At 37.7% G+C, this 27,133-nt stretch overlaps 1 protein-coding gene across 8 annotated transcripts; it reads right to left on the bottom strand.

Moving 5' to 3' along the window:
- Positions 1–477: 477 nt before the first annotated feature.
- Positions 478–25,986, bottom strand: LOC114310016 (RNA-binding ASCH domain protein). 8 transcript variants are annotated; one of them, XM_082874987.1, is made up of 12 exons: positions 25,585–25,986; positions 18,533–18,723; positions 18,370–18,430; positions 18,187–18,235; positions 16,668–16,722; positions 16,198–16,285; positions 15,804–15,922; positions 10,808–10,933; positions 10,162–10,255; positions 2,351–2,505; positions 1,971–2,060; positions 478–594 (listed from the first exon to the last, which is right to left on the bottom strand). In XM_082874987.1, exons 1-11 carry the CDS (start codon positions 25,805–25,807, stop codon positions 2,001–2,003), a joined length of 1,221 nt encoding a protein of 406 aa, XP_082731113.1. In that variant the 5' UTR covers positions 25,808–25,986; the 3' UTR covers positions 478–594; positions 1,971–2,000. The 8 variants fall into 8 exon arrangements, 7 of the variants coding, with proteins under 7 accessions (XP_082731113.1, XP_082731112.1, XP_082731111.1 ...); XM_082874986.1 differs by having other exon boundaries at positions 480–615; XM_082874985.1 differs by having other exon boundaries at positions 490–629.
- Between the last annotated feature and the right edge of the window lie 1,147 nt (positions 25,987–27,133).

The following is a 27,133-nucleotide window of genomic DNA, read 5'->3' as shown; positions in this document are numbered from 1 at the left end:
GTGTGCCGAAATAGAATTTCCCAAATAGTAGAGCAGAGAATAAAGGAATCTATGTAGGCCATTGGCCACATGACAAGAAATGGATCAAGATCAAAATCAAAATCAAAATCAACATCAAGTGGAGTCAGATCAAGTCTGATTCATGCATGTCCAACACTACATGGCTCATCATCAACTAGCATATGATTAATATATCACATATATGTATATATTTGATAGGATGTTTAATAATTAAAATACCTCATATAATCTTAAACATTCTTACAGGTACTGCTTTAAGTTTGATTTGATTAAAACAGGTGCAGAGTTTCACAACCATAATGCAGCAAATTGTATCATCACTCAAATAATAATGACAAGGGGATCCAAATCAGAATAGTCACATGGTATGTTTCCCCCAAAAGGAGAAACAAAGGAACAACTTCCAGAATTGCGATGTTAGGTGCCTTCACTACTATGTGTCATCATTGGGCCCAATGGCCCGCAGTGCACCCAGTCCAGTGGACTTTTACCTGGCCTGAGCCATGCCCGGCCCAAATAAAGTTGGACGGCCGAGGCATAGGGTTTGAAGCTTGATTCAACCCATTGGCTTACCTGTGGGCACAACCTCTTAACCTGTGAGACACAGCCTGCGAGCTCGTCAAAAATTATAAAAACAGTAGTAAAAATGAAAATTAATGAAAAATCCAAAAAATAGGCCTTAAATCTTGGCCCATTGAGCTAAGCCTGCTGAACGGTCACCAAGCCCATTGGGTACGTGGCCCGACCCTACCAGAAACCGTCAGGAAAAGCCTGCTAGGCAGGCTTGGGTTCCATTTTCACAGGCCAACCCAGCCTAGCCCGATGCCAACCCTTATTCACTAGCACATATTTTACCTAGAATAATCCTGTGTAATGGATATTTTCCCCAATGGTAACTAATTGGATAAAAGAAGCTACTGCAATTGATCTTACTCCAAAGGCAGCATTCATAAACAAACTACATTAAACCCTAACCCTAAGTTTAGGTGCTACAAGGTGGGTGTGGTGCAGTCGTTCTTAGTTCAAATTTTACCTAGCAGGAAAAAAAAGTAAAAAATAAAAAAAGAAGAATAAAATAAACTCAGTTATTAACATCAGAAGTTCAAAATAACATAGTTCATACTTATTTAGTTGCTCATTGAACATGCAAACAATAATAAAGGAATTCTATAACAAGATGCATAACAGAGTATTGTCCTAGAACCTGTACTCTGGGTACTGTTCAGTCTAACAACACACACACACACACACAACAAAAAAAAGAGGATGTTCAACAGGAAACATTAAATGTAGTAGAATGTAGCAGATTTACTAAAAAACAAAGATCAAGGGCACATATAAATTCTAGATAAATATATTTTATGTACGTCCATTAAAAATACCAGAAGAATAAGATGTAGCGATCATTAAGTGAGCAAAAAAACATAAATAATTGAAGTGAGAAAACAGAAATTGTCCTTTTCCTTACGTATGCTATATGCCTTGGAGAATCTTGTAAACAGATCAACAATCAATTCTCCACAAGATAATTACATACACTAAATGTTCATTAGAGGAGGCATTGATTGTGATGGATCATTCAAAGCTTGTTCAAATGCAAATCAGAGCAACTTTCTTGTTGACTCTTTTACCTGCATTTGATTCTTTTTAAATTTAATGCGTAATTTTATGCAATCTTTGTCAGATAGAAACCCATAAAACAGAGTGGCCTGCAAAGATATACTTTCCAAAGCATCATTCTTTGGAGCAGAGTTCCCAATCACTCTCATCTTCATCAATAGGTCATCATCAAATTCATCATAGCTCCCTCAAAATTATTCTCCAAAGTAGCAACCCAACACCTTATATGGCTCCATCATCAGTAATAGTATTGTTGAATTAGATTCTTCCTTCATATATAATATACTAATAATATATTAATTTCAGAAAATAACTAGATCATCACTCACTTAGCGTTGAATTAGAAGGCATGAGTAAAGCTAGTGCTTCCATCCTTTTGAGTGGCCATCCTCCATGTATGGCTCAAGGAATCCTATGAACTGCAAGAGTACATAGATACATTACAATAGATTTTAAAAAAATAGAACCAACTTACTATTAAAATAAATATGCACATCTTGATCGTTACCAAAGGATTAGAGAAAATCAGAGAAAAATTTTACACAAATTCATTGTAAATTGGGCGTTTCAGTGATCCTAACTACTACTTACACAGACCTCTTCAAATTTCAGAAATGTCAAGCTGAAGCCCAGCTAATTCACTTGGATGTTCCATGCAAATTTTAACCACCATTCTATGCATAATGTATATTTACCAAAATTGCTATACCTTAGTTCCATCTTCAGACCACCTTGCACCATAACCATCAGCAATCCTAATCTCATAGACAACCCCATGTGGTGGAACAATATGCAAATTCTGCCAGCAACAATGGGCTATTAAGTGACTAATGGCATCCTTTGCAAGCTTATTTTTATTGGAATCTGGAGAGGAAAACAAAGAAAAGAAAAGAGATGAATCAAGAAAATTTTCAACATGAATAGTCTAAAAATGAAACAAAATCATGCTCATTTCTCTTGTTATGAAAATCATGTTCATTGTCGATGAAGGAGACTCGAAACGAACTCATCAATCCAACAACTCAATCCAATGGATTACACATATTATATGATGAATGACCAACCAAATTGAGGTGATTAAATGTTTTGATTCAATTAACTTATGCTCAGTCTCTTGATGTTGGCACATCAACATCCTCAAATTACAAAATGAAATCTTGTTGGTGGTCTCCAGCCTCACAATACTGTTATGGTCTTGGGTAGAACTCAATCCTAAAAGCTAGTTGTTAACGTGAGGGTGCCCTCGCGCCTTTTCTTCCTTTTTCCCGTCCTAAAGCCCTAAAGTTATTTTACTTTGAACACTTGACTTATTTTCAAAATTACACTAGTTACACTGTCGTGTCTGAGTGGTGTCAACAAAGAACACACGTCCCCAGTGGCGGAGTCAGAAAATTAAGTTAGAGGGGGCACTTATTATTTATAATTTTTTATTTAAAAAAAAAAATCATGAGCAACATTAAGATAATAATAATTTTATGAGATAAATTTAAACATAAAAAATTACATATTCATTATTAATAAGAACAAATCAAAATTCTATAATAGTGTGGAATAGCTCGGTGTGGGATGATGATGTAAATTTGCAATATTAGCACAAAAAATTATGAATCAAAATTCCTAATTTTAAAAAATAAAAACACATCATTTATAGCACAAATTATTATAAAATCTATTTAGTTTTTATTTGATAGAAAAATATTAAAGAGATGACATTGCTTATAAATGATGTGTTTTGAATGAAAATTATTAAACAGCCTTAGAGTACCATATGGCATTGCCTACGTGATACTCGAAGTATAAAAAATCACAAATCACACTAAGTGGTATGTCAACTACTTGAAAATAATGAGTTCATTATATCCAATTTATAATATTTTTCGCTACACTATTGATTTAAACTACTGCATAAACAATACCACATAGTGTTCCCAAAGTATCAAATAACTACTTGTTGTGAACAATACAATAAACCCTTAGCCAAAGAATATGTTAAGAAAAAAAGAGAATACATTTTATAGATGACAATAACCAAAAAAAAAAAAAAAAAAGTTTTCAAAATTGAGGGGGGTCATGTGACCCCCTTGGCCGTGTTGTGCCTTCGCTCCTACATGTCCCCAACACGTCTGCCACTTGTGCAGCTATAATATAAATTTACAAAATTGGTAACGAATAGACACAATGTTACTTGAAAACGTTAATACCCTAGTGATTTACGTTCTGGAAAGCATTAAGAAACATAGTACACCTTTGTTCTAAAACAATAAATTTAGCAATCCAAAGGGATCCCAAAATTATTTCCAATTTATTTCCTTGGGAGGGTAAAAAAAAAAATTAACTATAATGAACTAAAATCCAAAGAGAGTGGAGTTTTGATTGGACAAAATGTAATAATAAAAAAAAAGGGTCATCGCATGATTTATTTGAAATGTAATAGACTATTTTATTAGAATGTCTAATTTTTAAAAGAAATTTGTTCTCATGTTTATAAATATCTTAAATTCCAATAGTATGATGTACACAAACTACCCCTCATCATACCACATTTTTGAGAACGTGGCATACTATGTTCCTGTTCAATTCCTCGTATTGGAACGATCTACATTCCAAGTAACATAGATGTGTGTCCAATGTGTCAGCACACGTCCAACACAAATTCATGTTCGATATGCGTCAAAAACATGTTCGTCCACCTAGGGACATGCCCGTGCTTCATAGTTTTTCATGTGTCTCACAATGCTACAACCTGTTGCTAGTACATTTGTTGGCTTATACAATTATTACTAAATATCACTACAAACTTCTTGATGTTCTTATATTTTGTGTCATGATATTCTGTAAGCTCCAATAATTATTTCCCAAGACCAAATAGTAAGGTGACTCTCAAACTGCAAATCAAGCTCTTGCAAATTGACAACCAATAATGCCTATGGTAACTTCCATAAGAATAGGTGCAATCACACTTTCCCATTTATAAGAAGATTATAGTCCTATAGAGATAATAACAGGGCAACTGTTGTTCCAACCCACATGCATGAAAAAACGTGGGAAGGCAACCAACCAAGTCAAGCTTGGCAGCCACCAACCATAGCAAGGGTCAAGAATGGAGGCTACCCAAGTCAAGAATGAAGGCTCTCACACCTACTCCTTTTGTGTATAAATAGAGACGGGAGGGAGAGGATGTGAGATATCAGAAATTGGAGAGTGAGAGCTGTGAGTTGAGTGAGTTTCATCTCCTCCTCTGTATTTTGTATTTTGCTCCATTTTAGTGAAAATTCTCATTTCTGTCCGTGGATGTAGGCATTGGGCCGAACCACGTAAATATTGTGTTCTCTGTGTGTGTGTGATATTTTTCTGGGTGTGTATTTGATCCTAACAAAGTGGTATCAGAGCCAAGTTGTACGTTTTTCGGAAAAACAGAGTATTGTTTCGAAACTGCCCAGAAATCGTATTGCTCGAAATCCGATTTTGAGCATACCAGGAGCAATGACTCGACGAGAGGAGTCCAGAAATATAAAACAGACACCAAACGGAGGCCGCACGCGCTCCCACGCGACCCAGGAAGTTGGCGCGTGAATCCTACTCTCATCACGCGCCAACACGCGCCGTTCAGGCACCCGGCGCGTGATCCCACTCTCAGACACGCGCTCCACGCGCGGTTCAAGAAGGAAGACGACTGAGGAACCAGCGCGTGTCTTACACGCGCCATCAGCACGCGCGCCCCAAGCCGAGCTGGAGCCGAGTTGACCAAGCCGCTGACGTCAGCAGAACCGAAGGAATAATCTGGTGCTTCGCAGGCGCACCAGATTCTGCCGATCTGAACCATTCAATCTGTTTTGGCTTGATTAAGCCATTTGAGATCCGATTTGGGTGATCCAATAGTGGTTTCCAACTATTTGGAGTATTCCGGACACATCCGTACGGTCAGATTTTGCAAATAAGTTTTGAAAAATTTGAAGTTTTTATTTTGGCAATCCGAAGTGCTTTTCCGGCTAATTTGACCAGTCCGAACTCCACAGCAAAACTTGTTTTTCAGCCAACGATCATTATTGTATGATGGAGGAATCAACATCGACTTCAGGTTCTATGATAAAGTTAAATGCTTCCAATTATGCCATTTGGAAGCCTAGAATGGAAGATGTCTTGTATTGCCGAGATTTGTTTGACCCCATTGAGCTTAATGGCGTTAAACCACCAACGGAAAAAGACGAAGACTGGAAGCGGAAGAACCGAAAGACCATTGGCCAGATCAGACAATGGATTGATCACAGTGTCTTCCACCATGTCGCCCAGGAGACTGATGCCTATGCTCTCTGGATAAAGTTAGAAGGCCTGTACCAGTCGAAGACTGCTCGGAACAAAGCCCTCCTGATGAGGAGACTTGTGAATTTGAAGTTGAAAGGCGGTATCTCTGTTGCTGAACATACCAGTGAGTTTCAAAATTTGGTGAACCAACTAACAACTGTCAAAATGGAGTTAGATGATGAGATGCAGGCCCTATTGCTGCTCAGTTCTTTGCCAGACAGTTGGGAGACATTGGTGGTGTCTCTCAGCAACTCTGCCCCAGAAGGGAAACTGACCATGAGCATGGTTACAGATGCCTTATTTAGTGAAGAGGCAAGAAAGAAAGAAATGGGTGGAGATCAATCCCATGCCCTCGTCACAGAAAATAAAAGCAGAGGCAGGGGCAGGGGAAGAAGCAAAAGCAGAGGACGCAGCAGAGGAAGATCTCAAGACAGAGGGAAATTCAAAGAAGGAACGAGCCGGCCAAGGTTCAAATGTTACCATTGTGGCCAGGAGGGTCACATAAAGAAGTATTGCTATGCCTTGAAGGGAGAACAACAACAAGGCAATAGACAGCCAAAGACCGAAGATGGGACCACTGCAGTTTCTGTCTCAGAGGATATTGCATTATTCTCTGTTGAAGAAGAAGAATGCCTCCATATGTCAGACAACGACACCGAGTGGGTGGTAGATACAGCAGCTTCCTACCACGCTACATCCCAGAAGGAGTTCTTCAGTACGTACCAAGCTGGAGATTTTGGTACAGTGAAAATGGGTAACTCCAGTTTTTCAAAAATTGTGGGAATTGGTGATGTTCATATCCAAACCAAAGTTGGGTGCACGATGGTGTTGAAAGATGTCAGGCATGTTCCCGATTTACGCCTGAATCTTATTTCAGGGATAGCCTTAGATCGACAAGGCTATGAGAACTACTTTGGCAAAGGCATATGGAAGTTGAAAAAGGGATCTCTCGTGGTAGCCAAAGGACAGGCAATTGGCACACTATACAAGACTCATGTGGAGGTGAATTCAAATAGTCTCAACGCAGCAGAAGATGAGACGTCACCAAATTTGTGGCACAAAAGGCTGGGTCACATGAGTGAGAAAGGGTTACAGATTTTGGCAAAGAAGTCACTTATTCCCTTTGCCAAAGATGCAAAATTAAATCCTTGTGACAACTGCTTGTTTGGGAAGCATCATAGAGTAGCTTTCCATTCATCATCCAGAAGACAATCAGAGTTGTTGAGCAGAGTATACTCTGATGTTTGCGGTCCCATTGAAGTGGAATCTTTGGGTGGTAGAAAATACTTTCTGACGTTCATTGATGATGCATCACGGAAGGTATGGGTTTATGTCTTAAAGACCAAAGCTGAGGTGTTCCAGCATTTTCAGACATTCCATGCTATGGTGGAAAGGGAGACTGAAAAGAAGCTGAAATGTCTCCGAACAGACAATGGAGGCGAGTACACGTCAAAGGAATTTAAAGCCTACTGTGCTACTCACGGCATCCGGCATGAGAAGACTGTTCCTGGAACCCCACAACACAATGGTATAGCCGAGAGAATGAACCGAACCATTGTGGAGAAGGTCAGATGTATGCTCAAAATGGCAAAGCTACCAAAGCCATTTTGGGGAGAAGCTGTTCGTGTTGCTTGCTATTTGATCAACAGATCGCCATCAGTTCCACTGAATTTTCAGATTCCAGAAGAAGTATGGTCTGGAAGGGAGATCTTTTACTCTCACTTGAGAGTGTTTGGGTGCAAAGCATTTGCACATGTATCCAAGGAGCACAGACAGAAGCTGGATGACAAAGCCACTCCATGCATCTTTATTGGCTATGGAGATGAAGAATTTGGATACAGATTGTGGGATCCGAAACACAAAAAGGTCATTCGAAGCCGAGATGTGGTGTTTCAAGAAGGCCAGACCTTTGAAGACTTTGGGCAACCAGCCAAACCCAAAGTTGATGATGTTTCAGAAATTATTCCAAACCCTGCACCATCACAGCATGCCACTGATGAAGAAGAGTTACCGCAGCATGCAGTCAATAATGTAGAGTTGCAGGATGGATTTCTAGAAGAAGAAGATCCAGAAGCAGAGGGTGTTGAGCAGGGGGAGCCACAACCCCCTCTACCAGAGACTGTTGGTCCACAGTTACGAAGATCAACAAGAGAATTTAAGCCGTCAACCAAATACCCTGCTTCTGAGTATATTTTGCTTACCGATGAGGGGGAGCCAGAAAGTTTTCAAGAAGCTCAAAATCATAAGGAGAAGAGTAGCTGGCAGCAATCTATGCAAGAAGAGATGCAATCCTTGCAGAAGAATCAGACTTATGATTTGGTGAAACTTCCCCAGGGTTGAAAAGCATTGCAGAACAAATGGGTGTTCAAGTTGAAGAAAGATGGCAGCGGAAAGCTAGTCAAGTATAAGGCTCGATTGGTTGTCAAAGGTTTTGGGCAGAAGAAAGGTATTGATTTTGATGAAATCTTCTCGCCAGTTGTGAAAATGACATCCATTCGAGTAGTTTTGGGACTAGCAGCTAGTTTGAATTTGGAACTTGAACAAATGGATGTGAAGACAGCATTTCTCCATGGTGATCTGAAGGAAGAAATTTACATGGAGCAGCCAGAAGGTTTTGAAGTCAAAGGGAAAGAAAACTTAGTCTGCAGATTGAAGAAGAGTCTCTACGGCCTCAAACAAGCGCCGAGACAGTGGTACAAGAAGTTTGACTCATTCATGGTAGGTCATGAGTACAAGAGAACTGTTGCAGACCAGTGTGTTTATGTCAGGACATTTCCCGGTGGAAACTTTATCATACTTCTGCTCTATGTTGATGACATGTTGATCGTTGGACAAGATGCCACAACAATCAGATCACTGAAGAAGGAGTTATTACAGTCCTTTGACATGAAGGACCTAGGCCCTGCACAGCAAATTTTGGGCATGAATATTGTGCGTGACAGGAAAGCCAAGAAGTTGTGGCTATCACAGGAGAAGTACGTTGAACGAGTGATTGAGAAGTTCAACATGAAAGATGCCAAGCCAGTCAGTACTCCGCTGGCTAATCATTTCAAGCTGAGCAAGAATTCTTGTCCCTCCTCTACGAAGGAAAGACAAGAGATGGAGGCGATTCCCTACTCATCCGCTGTAGGGAGTTTGATGTATGCAATGGTGTCCACCCGACCAGATATTGCTCATGCGGTTGGAGTTGTAAGCAGATTCCTTTCCAATCCAGGAAAAGAGCATTGGGAAGCAGTCAAGTGGATTCTGAGGTACCTCAAGGGTACAGCAAAAATGTGTTTGTGCTTTAGAGATGCTAAACCAGTCTTGGAAGGCTATACTGATTCAGATATGGCAGGCGATCTTGATGGTAGGAAATCTACATCAGGATTGCTGTTCACTTTCGCAGGGGGAGCTGTGTCTTGGCAGTCCAAGCTGCAAAAGTGTGTTGCTTTATCCACAACTGAGGCAGAGTATATTGCCGCAGCAGAAGCTGGGAAAGAAATGTTGTGGTTGAAACGGTTTCTCCAAGAATTGGGATTAAAACAAGAAAAGTTCACGGTACATTGTGATAGTCAGAGTGCCATAGACCTGAGCAAGAATTCAATGTACCATTCTCGCACAAAGCACATTGATGTTCGGTATCATTGGATACGCGAAGTGATGGACAAGCAGTTATTGGAACTGACCAAGATCCACACAGATAAGAATCCAGCTGACATGCTTACAAAGGTGATCTCGAGAGACAAACTCGAAATTTGCAGAGACATTGCCGGGATGGACTTCAAGTGAGAAGTCAGTCATGCATATGGGTATGGAGGGGGAGAATTGTTGTTCCAACCCACATGCATGAAAAAACGTGGGAAGGCAACCAACCAAGTCAAGCTTGGCAGCCACCAACCATAGCAAGGGTCAAGAATGGAGGCTACCCAAGTCAAGAATGAAGGCTCTCACACCTACTCCTTTTGTGTATAAATAGAGACGGGAGGGAGAGGATGTGAGATATCAGAAATTGGAGAGTGAGAGCTGTGAGTTGAGTGAGTTTCATCTCCTCCTCTGTATTTTGTATTTTGCTCCATTTTAGTGAAAATTCTCATTTCTGTCCGTGGATGTAGGCATTGGGCCGAACCACGTAAATATTGTGTTCTCTGTGTGTGTGTGATATTTTTCTGGGTGTGTATTTGATCCTAACAGCAACGGCAGTTTTAATATTTGAAAAGCTATGCTTAAGGAACTAACCACTCCCGCCATAAGTGCCCCAATATTTACTGCTGCTCCTATTTACATGCTTAGCCAAGGCCCTTGCTCCATCAGTCAAGGTAGAGCTTTCAACCTCAAGACAATAAAGAGAGAATACATGGTCAAGAAGAATAACTTTTTATTTGTTTTTTTTAAAGAAAAAAAAAAAAAAAAAACTCACATAGCGTTGTTATCTAAAAACAACATGAATGGAGAACAATAAACTCAAACACATTTTGTGCAAATCGACCCAAAAAGATTCTTCAAGTACCAACAAACCACATCAATAATCAACCACTAACCATACATTTCAAAGAAATTATAAAGGTGAAGTTTTATGTTCCTGCAACACTAAACCCATCAAATGGTTTTTCCCTACTTCAGAGACTCTCTGCTTATGTGCACTTTGATGTATAGTGCACACCATACAGAAAAGCTTTTCACGTAGAAGCCAGAGGGATTTAGCCTCAAAAACAAAATTTCCTAGCTTTCTAATTTGTCCTTTTTGTCTTTTAATAATGTTGAGAAAATATTGGATAGTCAAATTTCAAGCATTATAATTCCTTAAGTCAAAGATATTGAAAATGCATCCTTTAAATGTATAGTGAAAAAAGGATAAGATATGAAATATAAGTCACCATCATACATTTGGATTATGTGGCAACAGAAACGAAGAGAGAAGAGTTGATCTTGGTGGTGGAAGTGCCTCTACAGTTGTTCCCACAGTATGCACAAAACCCAGCAGCCTCTGGAGACCCCCATAACTCAGTCCCTGAATAAATGTGAAAATATTGAAGTTAGAACTGCTTAGCATACCATTGTAAGTACGGCCCTGCTGGAGACCCCCAGCAGGGAAGGACCCCCAGCACCCCCACCTCCACGTGGGGGGCTGGCAATGGATGAAAACCAAAAGAAAAAAAAAAAAAAAAAAAAAAAATTTGGACCAATCAGGAGAGACCCCCAGTACCCCCACTGGGGGTCTCATGCATTTCCTTGTAAGTAGGACTAATATGCATACCAGTGCAAGCTCCCCCATGATGTATGGCATCTTTAAATTTTAAAGATTGTATAATCTCCCTGACTGTATGAAGGCATAAATATCACAGACACATAGGGACCCTTGGGCACATACATACAACAATAGAGGCATGTCCATCTTTGATCAAACATTTCGAACACAATTATGTACATGATATGGATAATTACCAAAACCAAGAAGGCCACCTCCCAATTACTTGGGGTCTCCCATGTAAGCCCCAGATGGTTGGTTGGGATCACATTACATGTTTTCCCATTCTGTTGGCTGAAAGAAGTTTTGCTTCACATTTCCATGACATCCAACTAGGGGTGGGAATTTTCGACACAACATGAATCAGACACGAAGTTAGTGGTTAGGGTTGGTTAGTTCTTGACACGAACCTGAAAGTGATACACCTATTTAAAAGTTTTTTTTACAACTTCCCAATCTGGAGATAAAAGGCAAACAAACTTGTTTAAATAATGTAATATTAGATTTTTACTTGCAAATTGTAATACAAGCAAGTTTAACACTCATCAGTTATATAGATTTCAGAACAATTTGACATCCTAATATTTTGCATTAAGCTATAGCCATTTTAAATTGTCCACTAATAAAGAAAAGAGAAAAAGGAAGAAAGAGAGAACGAAAGAAAAAGGGAGAAGAAAAACCTTTTTAAGATACAAATGATCCTTAAAGTGAGAAGAATGCTGTCACATTTTACTTATAAACCCGTTACTCTCAACCCATCCACAGTCCACACCATAATGGAAAGGTAGCACCATAAACCAACATTGACAAGGTACAATAAGGAGTAACTATGAACATGATGTACAGAATCCAGCATTGTCAACCAACAGAACAAGCTCAGTCCAAAGGAAGGTGTTATGATCTACAAGATTCAGTTTTGAATACCAAACAAAATTGTTAAAATCCACCTACTCTCCACCTACTTCACCCACTTAAACCTACTCCACTAAACCTAACCCACTACACCACTACCACCTCACCTACTCCACTAAACCTAACCCACTACACCACTACCACCTCACCTACTCCACTAAACCTAACCCACTACACCACTACCACCTCCACTTCACCTACTCCTTACCTACTACACACTCACCCTCTTCTATATATAGGAATCATGAATCATTGTAATAAAAAACAACATATCAATCAATAATAATACATACAATTTATTCTCTCTCTTTCTCTATACATTATTTCTTACATGGTATCAGAGCTGGTTTAAAACCTAGTATTTTCGCTTCCCCGGCGGGCGGCAACCTCACCTTAGCCGCCCGCCGGACCTCAACCTATTCCGCTGATAAAATCAACAAAGATTTGTGCAACTGTAGTCATGTGTGAGGCTGATGGAGACGAATTCTTCACCTCATATGACGAGACAGTCTGGAACTGGAAACACTGCAACATTCTGCTCTGGAATTCTGCAGCAGCTAGATTATAGCTTGGTTGAGTGCCAAGCTTTGGTTCTTCCACCCACTCTTGAACTTGCCCAGCAAAGTGTGAAGGTTCATGCTTGTGTTGGAGGGACTAGTGTGCGCGAAGATCAGCGCATTCTCTCCAGTGGGGTTCATGTTGTTGTTGGTACTCCTGGTCGTGTGTTTGACATGTTGCGGAGACAATCACTTCGCCCTGTTTGCATCAAAATGTTTGTCTTGGATGAAGCTGATGAAATGTTGTCACGAGGTTTTTAAAAATCAGATCTATGATATTTTCCAGTTGCTGCCACCCAAAATCCAGGTTGGGGTGTTCTCAGTTGCTGCCACCCAAAATCCAGGTTGGGGTGTTCTCTGCCACAATGCCACCAGAGGCTCTTGAAATCACCAGGAAATTCATGAATAAGCCCGGAAAGAGAAAAAGCTCATGCTAGGATTTGCGAAGTGATTCGCTGCAGGAATTTTGGCTTTGGATGAAACCCTTACCATACTCCACTCATTCTCTCCAACTGTTCTAACTTTTTATTTTTATTATTATTATTATTATATCAAATAATCAATGCACTCATGTTCCCCACTAACAGTGTCCACTTTTGACCCAAACCATTTTCAATCCATCATTTCTCCTTCACCTTTTGCACCCCACTCACCGACTCTCTCTCCACTTTATCACATGGGTTTGTCCCTCTCTCTCCTCCATTTGATTTCAAAAATCACTTATTTTTATTTATTTTTTCCAAATCACTTTTCCTCTTTTTTTACCCCACTTTATTTTGAAACAATCGCACTGATGTTTTTCATATAATCCATCTATAAATATTTTTTATCTATTTTCTTTCTCCCTTGTTTTCTTTCATTTTATTTTTATTTTTTCAACAAAACACTCCCAAAACAAAAACAAAAAAAAAGAAAAAAAAACAAAAAAAAAAACAACATTTTACAAACTTGTCATTTCTTCATGCCGGGGATCAACCCCGATCAGCATTTTACACCATAAAAAATAAAAAAAAATAATAAAAAAAAAAAATAAAACAAAACACAAAACAAAACAAAACACAACCAACACAAATCGGAACAGTGGGATTTTTCTTCTCGCCTATTCCGCCGGTCTTTTCTTCTTGCCTCCGTCCTGGGCGGTCCTTGACGGTGTTGCCTCCGTGTTTCCCACTCCACTGGGCACAATCACTACTCCCTGCTCCTCCACTGCAGCATATGGCGGCCCTCCAAATCGGAACATCACGGAGGCCTTCCGCTTCAGCTCCTTGTTTTCTGACTTTAGCACACTTATCTCTGCTCGCGCATCCTTATACATGCGCTGGAGCAGAGCCAGCTGGGAGTTTAACTGCTGCACCTCATTTGCCCTACTCTGCAGCCGGTTCGACAAGTTTGTAACCGCAGTCATGGTTTCCACACATGACTTCAATGTATACTGATTGGCTTCCACATCCGACTGCACTGCCATTCTTTGCTCCACAGACCGCATCGGAAAGTTCAACGGAGCAAAACCAGAGGTGTTTGGTTGAGGTTCACTGGCCACCGCACCAGTTCTCTCTCTTGTTGACTCATTGAGGTCAGGAAAGAGAGTGAGTAGACCACGAGATGAAGAGGCCATATTCTGGGTAGCTGAACGGGAAGAAGAGGCCATGTTTTTTGGGTTGCTGAGTGTTTCCGAGAAGGGTTGGATACAGAGTATTACAGAGTTTCTCTCTCAGCAAAGGAAGAGTTTTTTCAGAGGATTTTCAGAAGTTTTTTGTCTGCCTCAGCCTCAGCATCAACCTTGGTTAAATAGCGAGGCAGCCACGCGTATCGCGCGCCACTTGACGCCAGACGACAAACGGGCGCGCCAGCCAAGGCACTCACGTGCCTCGCCATCATGTCCGGCACATCTTTTTATGGATTGGGCACGCCTTTTGATGGCACGCCTTTTTATGGATTGGGCACGCCTTTTGATGGCACGCCTTTTGAAAGATTGGGCACACCTTTTGAGGGTGCGACTTTTTAAGAGTCCGACAAGACTCTGTAAACTGTCCCGACATTGATTCCGGTTAGCTCCTTTATGGGTCCGACAAGACTCTGTAAACTGTCCCGACATAGATTCCGGTTAGTTTCTACATGGGTCCGACAAGACTCTGTAAACTGTCCCGACATTGATTCCGGTTAGTTTCTACAAGGGTCCAGCAAGACTCCGTAAACTGTCACCACAACTGTCACAACATTGTCTGCTACAACGGTCCGCCATGCCCCCATAAACTGTCTTCTACATCGGTCTGACACCGCCATCCAGTGTCCTCTACACCGTTATGACACCACCATACAGTGTCCTCTACATGGTTATGACACCCCCATACAGTGTCCTCTACAACGTTATGACACCACCATCCAGTGTCTTCACCAATGGTCTGACACGACCATACAGTGTCTCTTATCCTCTTTTATTTTTATGTATTTTCTTGTTTTGTTACTCTCTCCAAACTCAAGTTAGTTAGTTCCTATCCCCCTTGAGTTTGCGGGGGGCTGTTAAAATCCACCTACTCTCCACCTACTTCACCCACTTAAACCTACTCCACTAAACCTAACCCACTACACCACTACCACCTCACCTACTCCACTAAACCTAACCCACTACACCACTACCACCTCCACTTCACCTACTCCTTACCTACTACACACTCACCCTCTTCTATATATAGGAATCATGAATCATTGTAATAAAAAACAACATATCAATCAATAATAATACATACAATTTATTCTCTCTCTTTCTCTATACATTATTTCTTACAAAAATAAAAAACATTCCTTTAAAAATTTCTCACTGTCAGTAGCATTTCTTTCTGAAAATAAATATATTCACCATTTATTAGGAAACATGCTTTTCAATAGAAACATCGCTGCCATGAATCATTATATTTAGATCTTTCCAGGAATAATTAAAAAAAACAACTTATTGTTATCCATTATGTTCTTCATACCATTAAAGATATTGCAGAAACCACAACCTGAGTAATCATGTTTGAATACTCAGGAGTTAGAATTGACAAAATTCCATAACCCATCAAAATTGTCACTTGTACAGGATACGATCAAATGCAAGATTTTTTTAAGTGATGTCAATCCAATGATGCAATCAGACTTACTGACCTTAGGTCAAGCATACTCACTGAGAGAATGCTGGCCAAAGAAATACAAGGCTGAGCAGCTGGTTTTGTAACACAAATTGCAAGAACACCATTTGACCTTTCCTCCTCCTCCGAATAGAACTTCCGGTAGATTTCTACACCTGAAAAGAAGCATACACTACATTACTTGTGGACTATTGTATATGATCCAGAAAATACTTCAAAAGTAGGGAACCTCACACTCATCAATAATCCTCTCCGAATCTTGTCATAGCTCTGTTCTGACAACATATACAAATATGGAATTCAAGAAGCCACCATGCTTTGTAACCAGAAGTGTTTTACAATCTCTACACAATGTTTTAAAATCAAGACCACCAAAAACAGCTTGACACAACATCCCCCACTGTGCAAAAGAAAAAGAAGATAGAATTACCTTCTTCAATGGCTTTTACTCCAGGAAGGACTTTTGTTAGACTCTCAGCTTCCAACATCTCAGAAAATGAAGCATATCGGCAGACATCCTGCAAATTAATAAAGGTGCACGGATTCACGTGGCAAGTACGCATAAAGAAAGCGTAGAAGAACTGAATTAGACTTTTTTGTTTTTTTTTGTTTGTTTGTTTGTTTTTTTGTTTTTATCAGCAAGAAAGAACTGAATTAACCCTAAGGGTTGAATGAGTTGATAAGGTAACGGCCTGCGTGACCATAGGTTCTGAGTTTGAAACCTCTACCAGCCTCTTTATAGCCCTTGACTGAAATTGGGAGGTGCGGGGTGGGTTCCTCGACATCCTCCCCTGGGTTGGCTTGTAGGGTTGGGTCCAAAGAGCTCGGCCTTGGGGGTTCCCAGGTCATCACAAAAACAAAAAAGGAAAAAAAAAAGAACTGAATGACACATGTTATCACCTGAACTTGAAGCACCAAACATTTGTTAAGGAGAATCAAAGCTCCTGATACAATTCTAGTACAAAATAAATCACAATTAAAGAGGGAGAAAAATGACAAAGAAAATTGCATAACAGAAGAAATAATAAAAAAACTTGAGTATTGCACCACGTAAAACAAGTCTAGCCTTGAACCGAGAGCCAAATATGCTTTATTTTAAACACAACAAGAGGCAGGGAGAGAAGCATAGCTCTTGAGAATAATTCAAAAGATGGGAAGAAGACAAGTAACCGGATTAGATAATGCACTTTCCAAGCAACCATGCTCAGTCTTCTAGCCAACTTCATCTCTCACCCCCATTGCAACAGGCCCACACCAGATCGCACCATTTCTTATGCAAAAGGAAAATTCGATAACACCAACAATGCAATAGAGCCTAGTCATGGCAGTTATTTCTTTACGTCTTTTAAAGACTAAAATTTTCAGTAAGAATAAAGCCCCTAAAAAGATTATTGTTTGACACTTATTGTCTTGCAAAGCTCTTGGTTTTGGTTTCACATGAATTTATCATCAACCACCAGGGAAGAGAGAGAGAGAGAGCCCTATTACATCATTTTATTGCATTAGCTTTTTGTTATCCCTCCCCATTGTCATTTTTGTTTTCCATATGTCATTACCATTCAATCTAGTATGTGGTAATCAATTTTTACCTTTTTCCAATTATATATTTGACTTAAAGTAAGCAGATTCCACCATGAAGTTTCTACCCACAGCACAAAAGAAACTAAAATAAAGATGCCACCATGAAGTTCATGGTTCAAAAGTCAATAATTACAGCAGAGAGCTGAATCTGCTTTATGTTAAACATAAACAAGAATTAGGAAGAGAAGTGTAGCCCTTGGAATTGGATGAGACAATACACTTGCCAAGCAACCGTGTTCAATATTGTAGCCAACTTCATCTCACTCACACAACCATTGCAACAGGCCCCCCTAGATTGCTCCATTTCTCATGCAAAAGGAAAACTTGATAGCAACCAACAAGGTGATATAGGAAACTGTTTCAGCTTGACCTCAGCCCTCAATTGTGCAATAGAATTTCACTGAGTTGGACGTTATTATTGGTATATAAAAAAGATTAAAAAAATGGATGAACTATCAATAACTCCTAATAGTTGGACTCAATTCCCATAAAGTCCTATTGAAAATAAGTCGTAATAAAATTGTTGTTAAAAATAATTTTTTGTGACGATTTTTTGCATATGTCACTAAAAATTGACAATTAGTGACTTTTTTTTTATTACGGTTTTTATAAGTTGTCGTAAAAACTTACAATTAGTGACATTTTTCTGTGATGAATTTTTTAAACTATTGTTGAAAGTTATTTGTAACGATTTTTTTAAATTGTCGCTAAAATTTATAATTAGTGACTTTTTTTAATAGTGTTTGATGAAAAATGCTATTAATTATCGTAGGATCTATTGGACAATAAGTCCATCTATTAGGACTTACACGTAAGTCTCCCTAAAAAAATTCCATACCTGTTATAGTCACCAACAGCACATCTTCCTTCAACTGTTTTCACGCCATCTGTTTTCACGCCATCTGGGATGTCAAAATAGTAAAAAAATCAAAAACAATTTAAATTTCCAAGTACAATCATGGATTGATAATACAGTCATGGGCAGGCACAAACATTCATGACACTAACACATTAATAATACCTTTTAGCTGGGAAAAGAAAGGCTCTTGAACATGAAGTTCAAAGTCTACATTTTTCAGTACCTAATACATATGCAGTAATAATTAGAAACTTGCCTCATCTTTATATATCTATTAATTATTAAGATGAAACGGGAAATAACATCATAACCACTTTTAACTTACTTTTAGCAATTCCGATCCCTTTTCCACAACCAATTCAATCCACTCATCTTCCTTCTGCTTAAAAGAAGTGTCGTCGTGGATCAATGCCATTATGTCATATGGTCTATGGAAGGTTGCAAAAGATATAGAATGGTACAGAGCCGATGCTAGAAGCTTGTATAAAGGATATGTGGGAACCCCTTCTGAAAAACCTATACAAGTAAAATGAAGAAATTATGCCTTTCCTCATATCAGAATGCCATTCACTAACAGATTGCTATCTATTGGCATTGGCAATACTAACTGGCTAGTGCAGCACTAAGCACTCCCACCCTAGGCATAAAAAATCTATATCTCCCTCCATATGCATATAAATGCAGTTATGCACATTTATGTGTGTTCATGTCCCTTTTCATTTTTTGAAAATTGTCATGTCACGTTTATGTGATTGTGCTTCTTAGCACTTAGCTGCCACATAAGTATATGCAAGCAACAACATTAAAAATCCACCCCAAAATTTACCCAAAAAAAGAATCAATGGTTCAAATTCATTTTACTCATTGACTCCACACTTCATCAATTTAATTTTCACCACATAAACACAATCGGGAAAATTATTAGTTGATAAGGTGGTTCATAGCATTTTTCATATGCAAGTGTGTCCAAACATGCTTTAAGGCTCTGTTTTGCACAAGCTAAAAAAGTCACAATTTATTCTTTTTTTATTTTTATTTTTATTGTCTTTAATAAATTTTTTTTAAATTTGTCTCAAGAAAAATTTATTTTAAGACTGTATGGTATTAGCTAAAAAAAATCATATTTTATTCTATTTTTCCGTTTTATTTTTAGTGACTTTTTTTAAATTTGTCTCAACCCAAAAAAAATAATAATAATTTATTTCTCAAGTCCCTTTAATCTAGAAGAACAAAACAAAGTAAAACAATTTGAAAAAAAAAAAATTTAAAAAAAAAAAAATTTGTTTTTTTATTTTAATCTTTAATTACTTTTACTTTTTTGTGTTTAAAGTGTAAAATATTTTTAAAAAGTTTACTTTGAAAAAAACAAACAAAAAATATTGTTACAAAAAAATAATTAAATAATTATACAACTCAACCTAAAAATCATTGCTCATTAGCATTTTAGCCTTCGTTTGGCATATTACAAAATGGGACTTTTTGGCTAAAATCTATGAAGCACGGACACGGACATGCATACGAACACGGACACGGGACACAGCAATTTCTAAAAAATAGGGACATGGACACACGGCAATTTTTTTAATTTTTTTATAAATATTTTTATTTTAATACACATTAATTATTTTATTTATTTATTATATTTTTTAAATAATTAATTATTTTATTTTATTTTACATACATGTGTTTTTTTTATTTATTAATATGTATGAGCATATATTATCTTACAATATGTATTATATATTATCTTATAAATATATTATATGTTATATAATAACTATTATTATATAATAAAACTAAACCCTCGAGGTCGCGATCGAAGCAAGGGAGAGAGAGAAGGAGAGAGAGAGAGAGAGGGAGATAGGTCAAGGTCGAGGTCGCGATTGCAATTGCGATTGCGATCGCGAGAGAGAAAGAGAGAGAGAAGATTGTGAAGGCGAGAGAGAGAGACAGATCGCGACCGTCTGGGGTGTTCGATTGTTCGATCGACTGATGGAGCTTGGAGCTTCGATCTTCGACCGGATTCACGGAGCTTCGATCTTCGACAGGTTTGTCTCTGTTCACTCTCTTCCTTCACACTCTCTCCTTTGTCTCTCCCTCCTTGCCGTGTCTCACGCCGTGTCTAGATCTGGACACGCGTGTCCCCTAAAAGAAAAACGATTAAATTAAAGGGACACGGCAGATGGCGTGTCCCGTACGTGTCCCCGGCGTGTCCCTGTGTCCCCGTGTCCGACACCGCCACGACGCTGATTTTGCCGTGTCTATGCTTCATAGGCTAAAATAGTCATAAAAGAACAAAATAGACTTTTTAGTTCAATAAGACAAAATATCACATCTAAATCATAATTATTTCGTTTTTTCTTTCACAAAAATAAAAAAGCCAAAAAATCTATCCCAAACGAGATTTTTTAACCCAAACCCTTAACTAAATTAATTCTTATACAATTATTTAGATTCGAAAGTGTTAGCACCATAAATTTGTAATTATTATTATTATTATTATTATTGATAAATTACAAGCCATGTGGCATTCTTGTACTCATTTGGAGGTTATGAGAAGTTATGAATCATTAAACATATGTGAAAAAATGATGAAGAATGTGGAGGATCATGCAGCATAATGTGGAAGAACATGGAGGACAAAGTAGAGAACATGGAGCATGAATTGAAAGTTAAAGGAAGTTATGAAGACATGGAGGGATATGTGGCATTGTGGGAATGAAGATGGAAAATTGGGTAGTTTTAGGTGGTTATTGGGTAGTTATTGCTGGAAATTTTTTCCTACAAATTTCCTATAAATAGCCATTCATGGCTACATTGTAAAGATTCCAGACTCAAATCCAGAAATCAGTTTATTTACTTCTTATTTCCTTCTAATTTTTACATTTTCAGTTCTTAACATTTTCAACACTTCTATTCCTGTATTGCACTTCATTTCTTAAGAGTAGTTTCAAGTAGTTGTTGCTGTAGACCTTCTCAAGGATGAGTCATTTCATTGTGAGTTCCTATTTACTCAATGAAATTCAGTTTCTGAATTGTTCTGTTATTTCTTATAAATCTCTCCTACAACAAACCACCAGTGACTTTTATTGAGAGTGAAAGAATTTCAACATAATCGTCTGATAATTGGTTGGCAATTAAAATTCTGTAAGGACTGATTGATCCTTACTAGCACGCTTAAATTTACACTATTAACCTTCAAAAGCCAAAAACGCCAACATATATTTTTGCCACATCCAGTGAAACGTCAAGTGTAAGAAATGAAAAATGAATTAGATTCGTCCATTTCAAATAGCCTAGATGAAATCTATTAGCGTAAACAAAAAATTTTGGATCTTCAAAAAGAGATCAATTTTCTTGATGAAATAAACTTCATCCCTTCCGATATTATTTGGTGGAAGAAAAAAGACACCATTTAATTGGAGAAATTCATCAACTTGATATGGACATTCGCCAATGGAATGATGAGTTGTCAACTCTCACTACCAAGTCTTTAACTGAGGCTTTAATAGCCGGAATTGGTGAATTTTTTCAAGATTCTTTTAGTATTGAAAATGGCAAAAGGAAAGAGTTGATGTCATCAATGGCTCGGGGGGTTAAAAAACCCATTTTTAAAGAGCCAACTTATGAAAATAACATGGCTAAAAAACATATTGAGCCAAATATGATTAAAAATGATGTTTCATATAAGGCTCGGGGGGATAAAAAACCCATTCTTAGAAAATCAAGCCATGGAAATAACATATCTATGAAGGATTTTCATAAGCTATTAATGGCTAAAATAAAATAAAAAAGTCTCATTTGTTAATGAATAATGAAAGTTATTTGGCCAAAGAATATGTTCTTAGACCAAACGTGATTATTGATGATGATCAACCCATTGTTGATGTATTTAGAATATTTAAGATTGTTGAAAATGTCAAAGCATTTGAATTTCCAAGGCTATATTATGCCATGACTTTTGGTGTTCAAAACCTATTTTGGATTTGTGGGCCACATCAAAATTTAATTTTGATGAAATGGCTAATAAAACAATCGTCTTTAAATATTGTTCTGATGAGTTTGATGCACTGAAGAACAAACTAACCGTTTGAAAGGTAGAACTTGGCTAAGAGTGGCCAATTTATTAGAAGCATTGGCCACTAAACTTTATTTTATTTTATTTTATTTTCAATTTCTGAAATCTTTTGGTTTTATGAACAACCACATAACACCATAATTAATTTTAAGGAGTGGTTTAATTTTGTATTTCATCTATGAAGCCATTCTCAAAGTGAGGTCACCCAAACATGGGCAGAAGTTGATGCCTAGTTGGGAAATTAAGAATGAGCTTTGGAACAATTGGGTGAAGATTGATTCCCAAGCTCATGTGCTCTTTGTTGTAAATAGCTCAAACTGGAAGCAGTGTTTTTAAAGGCTCAAGGCGCACTAAGGCACTGAAGGTCTCTCGGGGCCTAGGCGCAAGGCGAGGCGCGAGCTTTATTGAAGCAAGGTGCACAATCTTAGTACTAAGACAATTTTTTTTTTAAATAAAAAGTAATCAAGACAAAGGGTGTGGAAAATAAATGGAAAATAATTTGTAATTTCAGTGTAATGTAATTTGTGATTAATTAATTATTTGTAATTTTTTCTTCCTAACAGAGAAAGGAAAAAAAACAGACCACCAGTGTAATATAATTTCTAATTTCAGTCTAATATAATTTGCAATTTCAGTGTAAAATAATTACAAATAATTTATATTTTACCAACAGTGTAAAATAATTTATAACTTCAGTGTAATATAATTTATTTTTATTTTACATACATATATTTGTGTTTTTTTTATTAATATGTATAAATATATATTATATAAGATATAAGATAATATATACTTATATATAAAATATAGGTAAAATAGAGGCTGGATAAGACAGAGAGAAGCCGAGAGATAGAAAGAGAGAAGCGAGAGAGAGATCGCGAGCTCGCGAGAGGCGAAGGGGAGAGAGAGAGATTGCGAGCTCGCGAGAGGCGAAGGAGAGAGAGATAGAGAGAGCGATCGAAGTCGAAGGGAGTTCAAGTCATCAAAGTTGAGAAGACAAAGTCGACGGGAGGTCGTCGAAATCGAGAAGAAGAAGTCGGCGAAGTCGAAGGGAGGTCATCAAAGTTGTCGCTGACCAGGTTTGTTCTCCTTTACTCTTCTCTTTGCTTTGTTCTCCTTTACTCTTCTTCTCTTTCGTGTACTCTTCTAGCTGCCGTGTTGTATTACATGAGTTGTAATCCTAGTTAGGGCCTCTCCCACACTGATCACAGCCGTTAGATCAGATTCAAGAAGAAGAAAAAAAAAAGCCCCTTAGGCTCGCACCTTGCACCTCGTTGCACCTGGTCCAAGTCGCGTCCAAGGCGCGCGACTCTTCAAACGCGCCTTGCTTGGGTCCCTTTCAGGCGCAATGGGTGTGCTTCGCTGCGCCTTGCGCCTAGGCGCGCTTTTCACAACACTGACTGGAAGATCAAGGAATCCTACCTACAAGATTTGTATAATGTTCGCTTCGAAGGTATGTCAAAAGCATTTCGAAGGTCCATATATTTGGTTCGAAGGTAATTTGAAACTCGAAAATACTTCAAAGTTCCATATATTTAGTTCGAATGTGGGTTGAAGCTCTCTTAAAAGCACTTCAAAGGTCCATATATTTGGTTCAAAGGTAATTCGAAACTCAAAAACACTTCAAAGTTCCATGTATTTAGTTCGAAGGTGGATTGAAGCTCCCGTAAAAGTACTTCGAAGGTCCATATATTTGGTTCGAAGGTAATTCGAAACTCGAAAACACTTCAAAGTTCCATATATTTAGCTCGAATGTGGCTCGAAGCTCCCTAAAAAGTTCTTCAAAGGTCCATATATTTGGTTAGAAGGTAATTCAAAACTCTGCAAAACACTTTAAAGTAGTGTAATTTGAAGAGTGTGTATGTTGCTTATCACTTCGAAGCAATTCAAAGTAGTGCAACTGGAAGTGAAAATATATGATTAAGGTCTAAAGAATCATACTTCAAAGGTTTTGAAATTTCCATAGTCTCATGATGCATCAAAGATCTCGAAGTAAAGCATAGAAGGGTCAACTGTTACTAATGGCTCAAAGAAAATAACATTGGCATGTATTGTGACTAAATCAAATTGGTGATATTTTGCTAAGAATTCACCATTTCAAACACATGCAAAGTAATCCAATTTCGAAATACACATTAAAATTCGAAGCATGTGAACTTATTTTAATTATGTTCTGAAGCCTTATAAACTCTCCAAGCAGGTAGCTATTATGCATTCGAAGCTGTTAAAGCTTCTAAAATATGCTGTGAGCACCTTAAGAGCAATGTTTTGGTTCTTTTTTAACAAAATTGAATCATGTTGTATGATAAAAGAACCTTCGAATGCTTGTCTCCCTTCGAATACATTAATTAATTGCCAAGTATGGTCTAAATTGATGTCCAACTCTTCATGAATTCGAGATTCCTCATTTTGAAAGAGTCAAGGGGTAATGTTGGCACTATAAATTTGTAATTATTATTATTATTATTATTGATAAATTACAGGACACGTGACATTCTCCTACTCATTTGGCGGCTATGAGAAGTTATGAATCATTAAACATATGTGAAAAAATGATGGAAAATGTGGAGGATCATGGAGTATAATGTGGAAGAACATGGAGGACAAAGTGGAGAACATAAAGCATTAATTGGAGGTTAAAGGAAGTTATGAAGACATGAAGGGATATGTGGCAATGTGGGAATGAAGATGGAAAATTGGGTAGTTTTAGGTGGTTGTTGAGTAGTTATTGCTGGAAGTTTTTTTCATACAAATTGCCTATAAATAGCCATTCATGGCTGCATTGTAAAGAACTCAGAGATCCAGAAACTAATTTATTTACTTCTTATTTCTTTTCAGTTTTTACATTTTCAATTCTTTACATTTTCGGCACTTCAATTCCTATATTGCACTTCATTTCTTACGAGTAGTTTTAAGTAGTCATTGCTGTAAACCTTCTAAGGATGGGTCACTTCATTGTAAGTTCCTATTTACTCAATGAAATTTAGTTTCTGAATTGTTCTGTACTTGTTATTTCTTATAAATTTCTCCTAAAACAAGCCACCAGTGACTTTTATTGAGAGTTAAAGAACTTCAACACAATCGTCTAATAATTAATTAGTAATTAAAATTCTGTAAGGACTGATTGATTCTTACTGACACGCTTAAATTTACACTATTAACCTTCAAAAGCCAACAGAAAGGTGCCAACTAGCTTAGGAATTAAAAAATGGTTTGGGAAAGGGCAAAGAAAAGCAAATAATTTGATGTCAAATGGTTTATTCATACTGAAGACTTGGGAGTTTTGATGATTACCATACCAGTAGTATGAGGGGTATTATTGGGATTAGGGCTAACTGGGTCATCCTTGAGGAGATTGGAGCAGTAGTCTTTCGATAGCCCAATGTCGAGGCCAACAAGGGTTCCATTCAGTGTGAATTTGAGAAATTCTTGTATGCAGTCCTTGAGTTGGACTGGACTCACTCCCGGAGATGGTGGCGGCTGGTGATCACATTCATGATCGTGTTCGTGGCTTTCCTCCATTTGTTGCCGTTGTCTCACTGCTTTGACTTTCCGTCTTTCTTCTAGCCCTCGAGTTTCTCTCTATCACATAATGGAGTTTTATTTTAAATTCTCTATCAAATTTTACTTAAATTTGATAATAAAAATAAAAAAAATTTGATATCACTGGCGCATTTCAATGGAGTGATTTTGAATGGTCAATAGTAGCGATGGGCGCGGGTCAGTTGCGGTCACGAAATTTCTAATCCGTTATTCGTCTGTTATATTGGTGAATTGGAGAAAATCAATCTGCATCCATCCGTTAATCCAGCGGATGTGGATTGAGCGGATGGATGCGAATCGGTTTGGCGGTTTAAAATTTTATAAATTTTCAACATAATTCAACTTGTGCACTTCTTAAAAAAAAATAAAAAATTAAATAAAGTATTACAGTCAATGACTTAAAAAAATATTACAATCATTGCATGCCTCGTCCAAAGTAAGAAAGTTTGAAACTTTAGAATATCACAATTACTGCACGCCTCATCCACATACTACAGCATGCCTCATCCACATAAAGTATTATAATCTGTAGTTCTTAAAATATAAAAATAATTCAAACTACCAAAACCATGAACAGGGCAGTATTAGAGATTGTATGTCTCTGTATTGTTATATCTATATCTGTTTTTGAAAACAAAAACCAACAAGTATATATCATATTTTCTATTTATTATTTTCAGAGATAGATTTAAAAACCAAAAAATATAGATAAATAATACGTTTATTTTTTTCAATTCAAAAAAGATATTTAAATTGAAAACTTTTTTTCAATTGAATATTTAAATTCTTTTTTAATTGAAAACACAAACAGAATATTTAAACAAACTAAAAACACAAAGTCTTATAAATTACTAGGAGTGCTCGCGGTTTGACGGTTCGGTTGCGGCCAAAGGAATCTCAAATCCGCCATCCGTCCGCCAAATTGGCGGATTGGAGAAAATCAATCCGCAACCGTCCGCTCGTCATCACGCATCCATGCAAAATGCGGCGGATCGGTTCGGTTCGGTCGGTTTTGGCGGATCGGTATATCCGCTGCTCACCCCTAGTCGACAGAGAGGGCAACCGGGGACGATCAGCCAATATAATGTTTAGGGCAAATTACATATACCCTCGAGGTTGAGTAAAATTATAGATACTCCTTTGAGGTTTGAGAAATTACAGATACTCCTAAAGGTTATATTTGCATAACAAATTAGGAGATAATTTGTTATGAAAATATAAACTTCAGAGGGCAATTTATTATGAAAATATAAACCTCAGGAGATATTTGTAATTTTCGAAACCTCAAGGGTATCTGTAATTTAG

This window comes from Camellia sinensis, chromosome 6 (genome assembly GCF_055761805.1).
Source record: "Camellia sinensis isolate YWXY chromosome 6, ASM5576180v1, whole genome shotgun sequence".
In the NCBI taxonomy this organism is placed as follows: Eukaryota; Viridiplantae; Streptophyta; class Magnoliopsida; order Ericales; family Theaceae; genus Camellia; species Camellia sinensis.
The sequence above is the reverse complement of the archived record's forward strand: the minus strand, read 5'-3'. Positions and strand labels throughout refer to the sequence as shown.

What these genes read in the sequence shown, in the direction of transcription:
- LOC114310016 (XM_082874987.1), bottom strand. Translation starts at nt 25,807, where the DNA reads ATGGAGGAAAGCCACGAACACGATCATGAATGTGATCACCAGCCGCCA. An exon ending in TTTCTTTTCCCAGCTAAAAG is followed by an intron (nt 18,236 to 18,369) that starts GTATTATTAATG and finishes GCGTGAAAACAG; the next exon opens with ATGGCGTGAAAACAGTTGAA. An exon ending in TGTTGCCACATAATCCAAAT is followed by an intron (nt 10,256 to 10,807) that starts GTATGATGGTGA and finishes TATTGTCTTGAG; the next exon opens with GTTGAAAGCTCTACCTTGAC.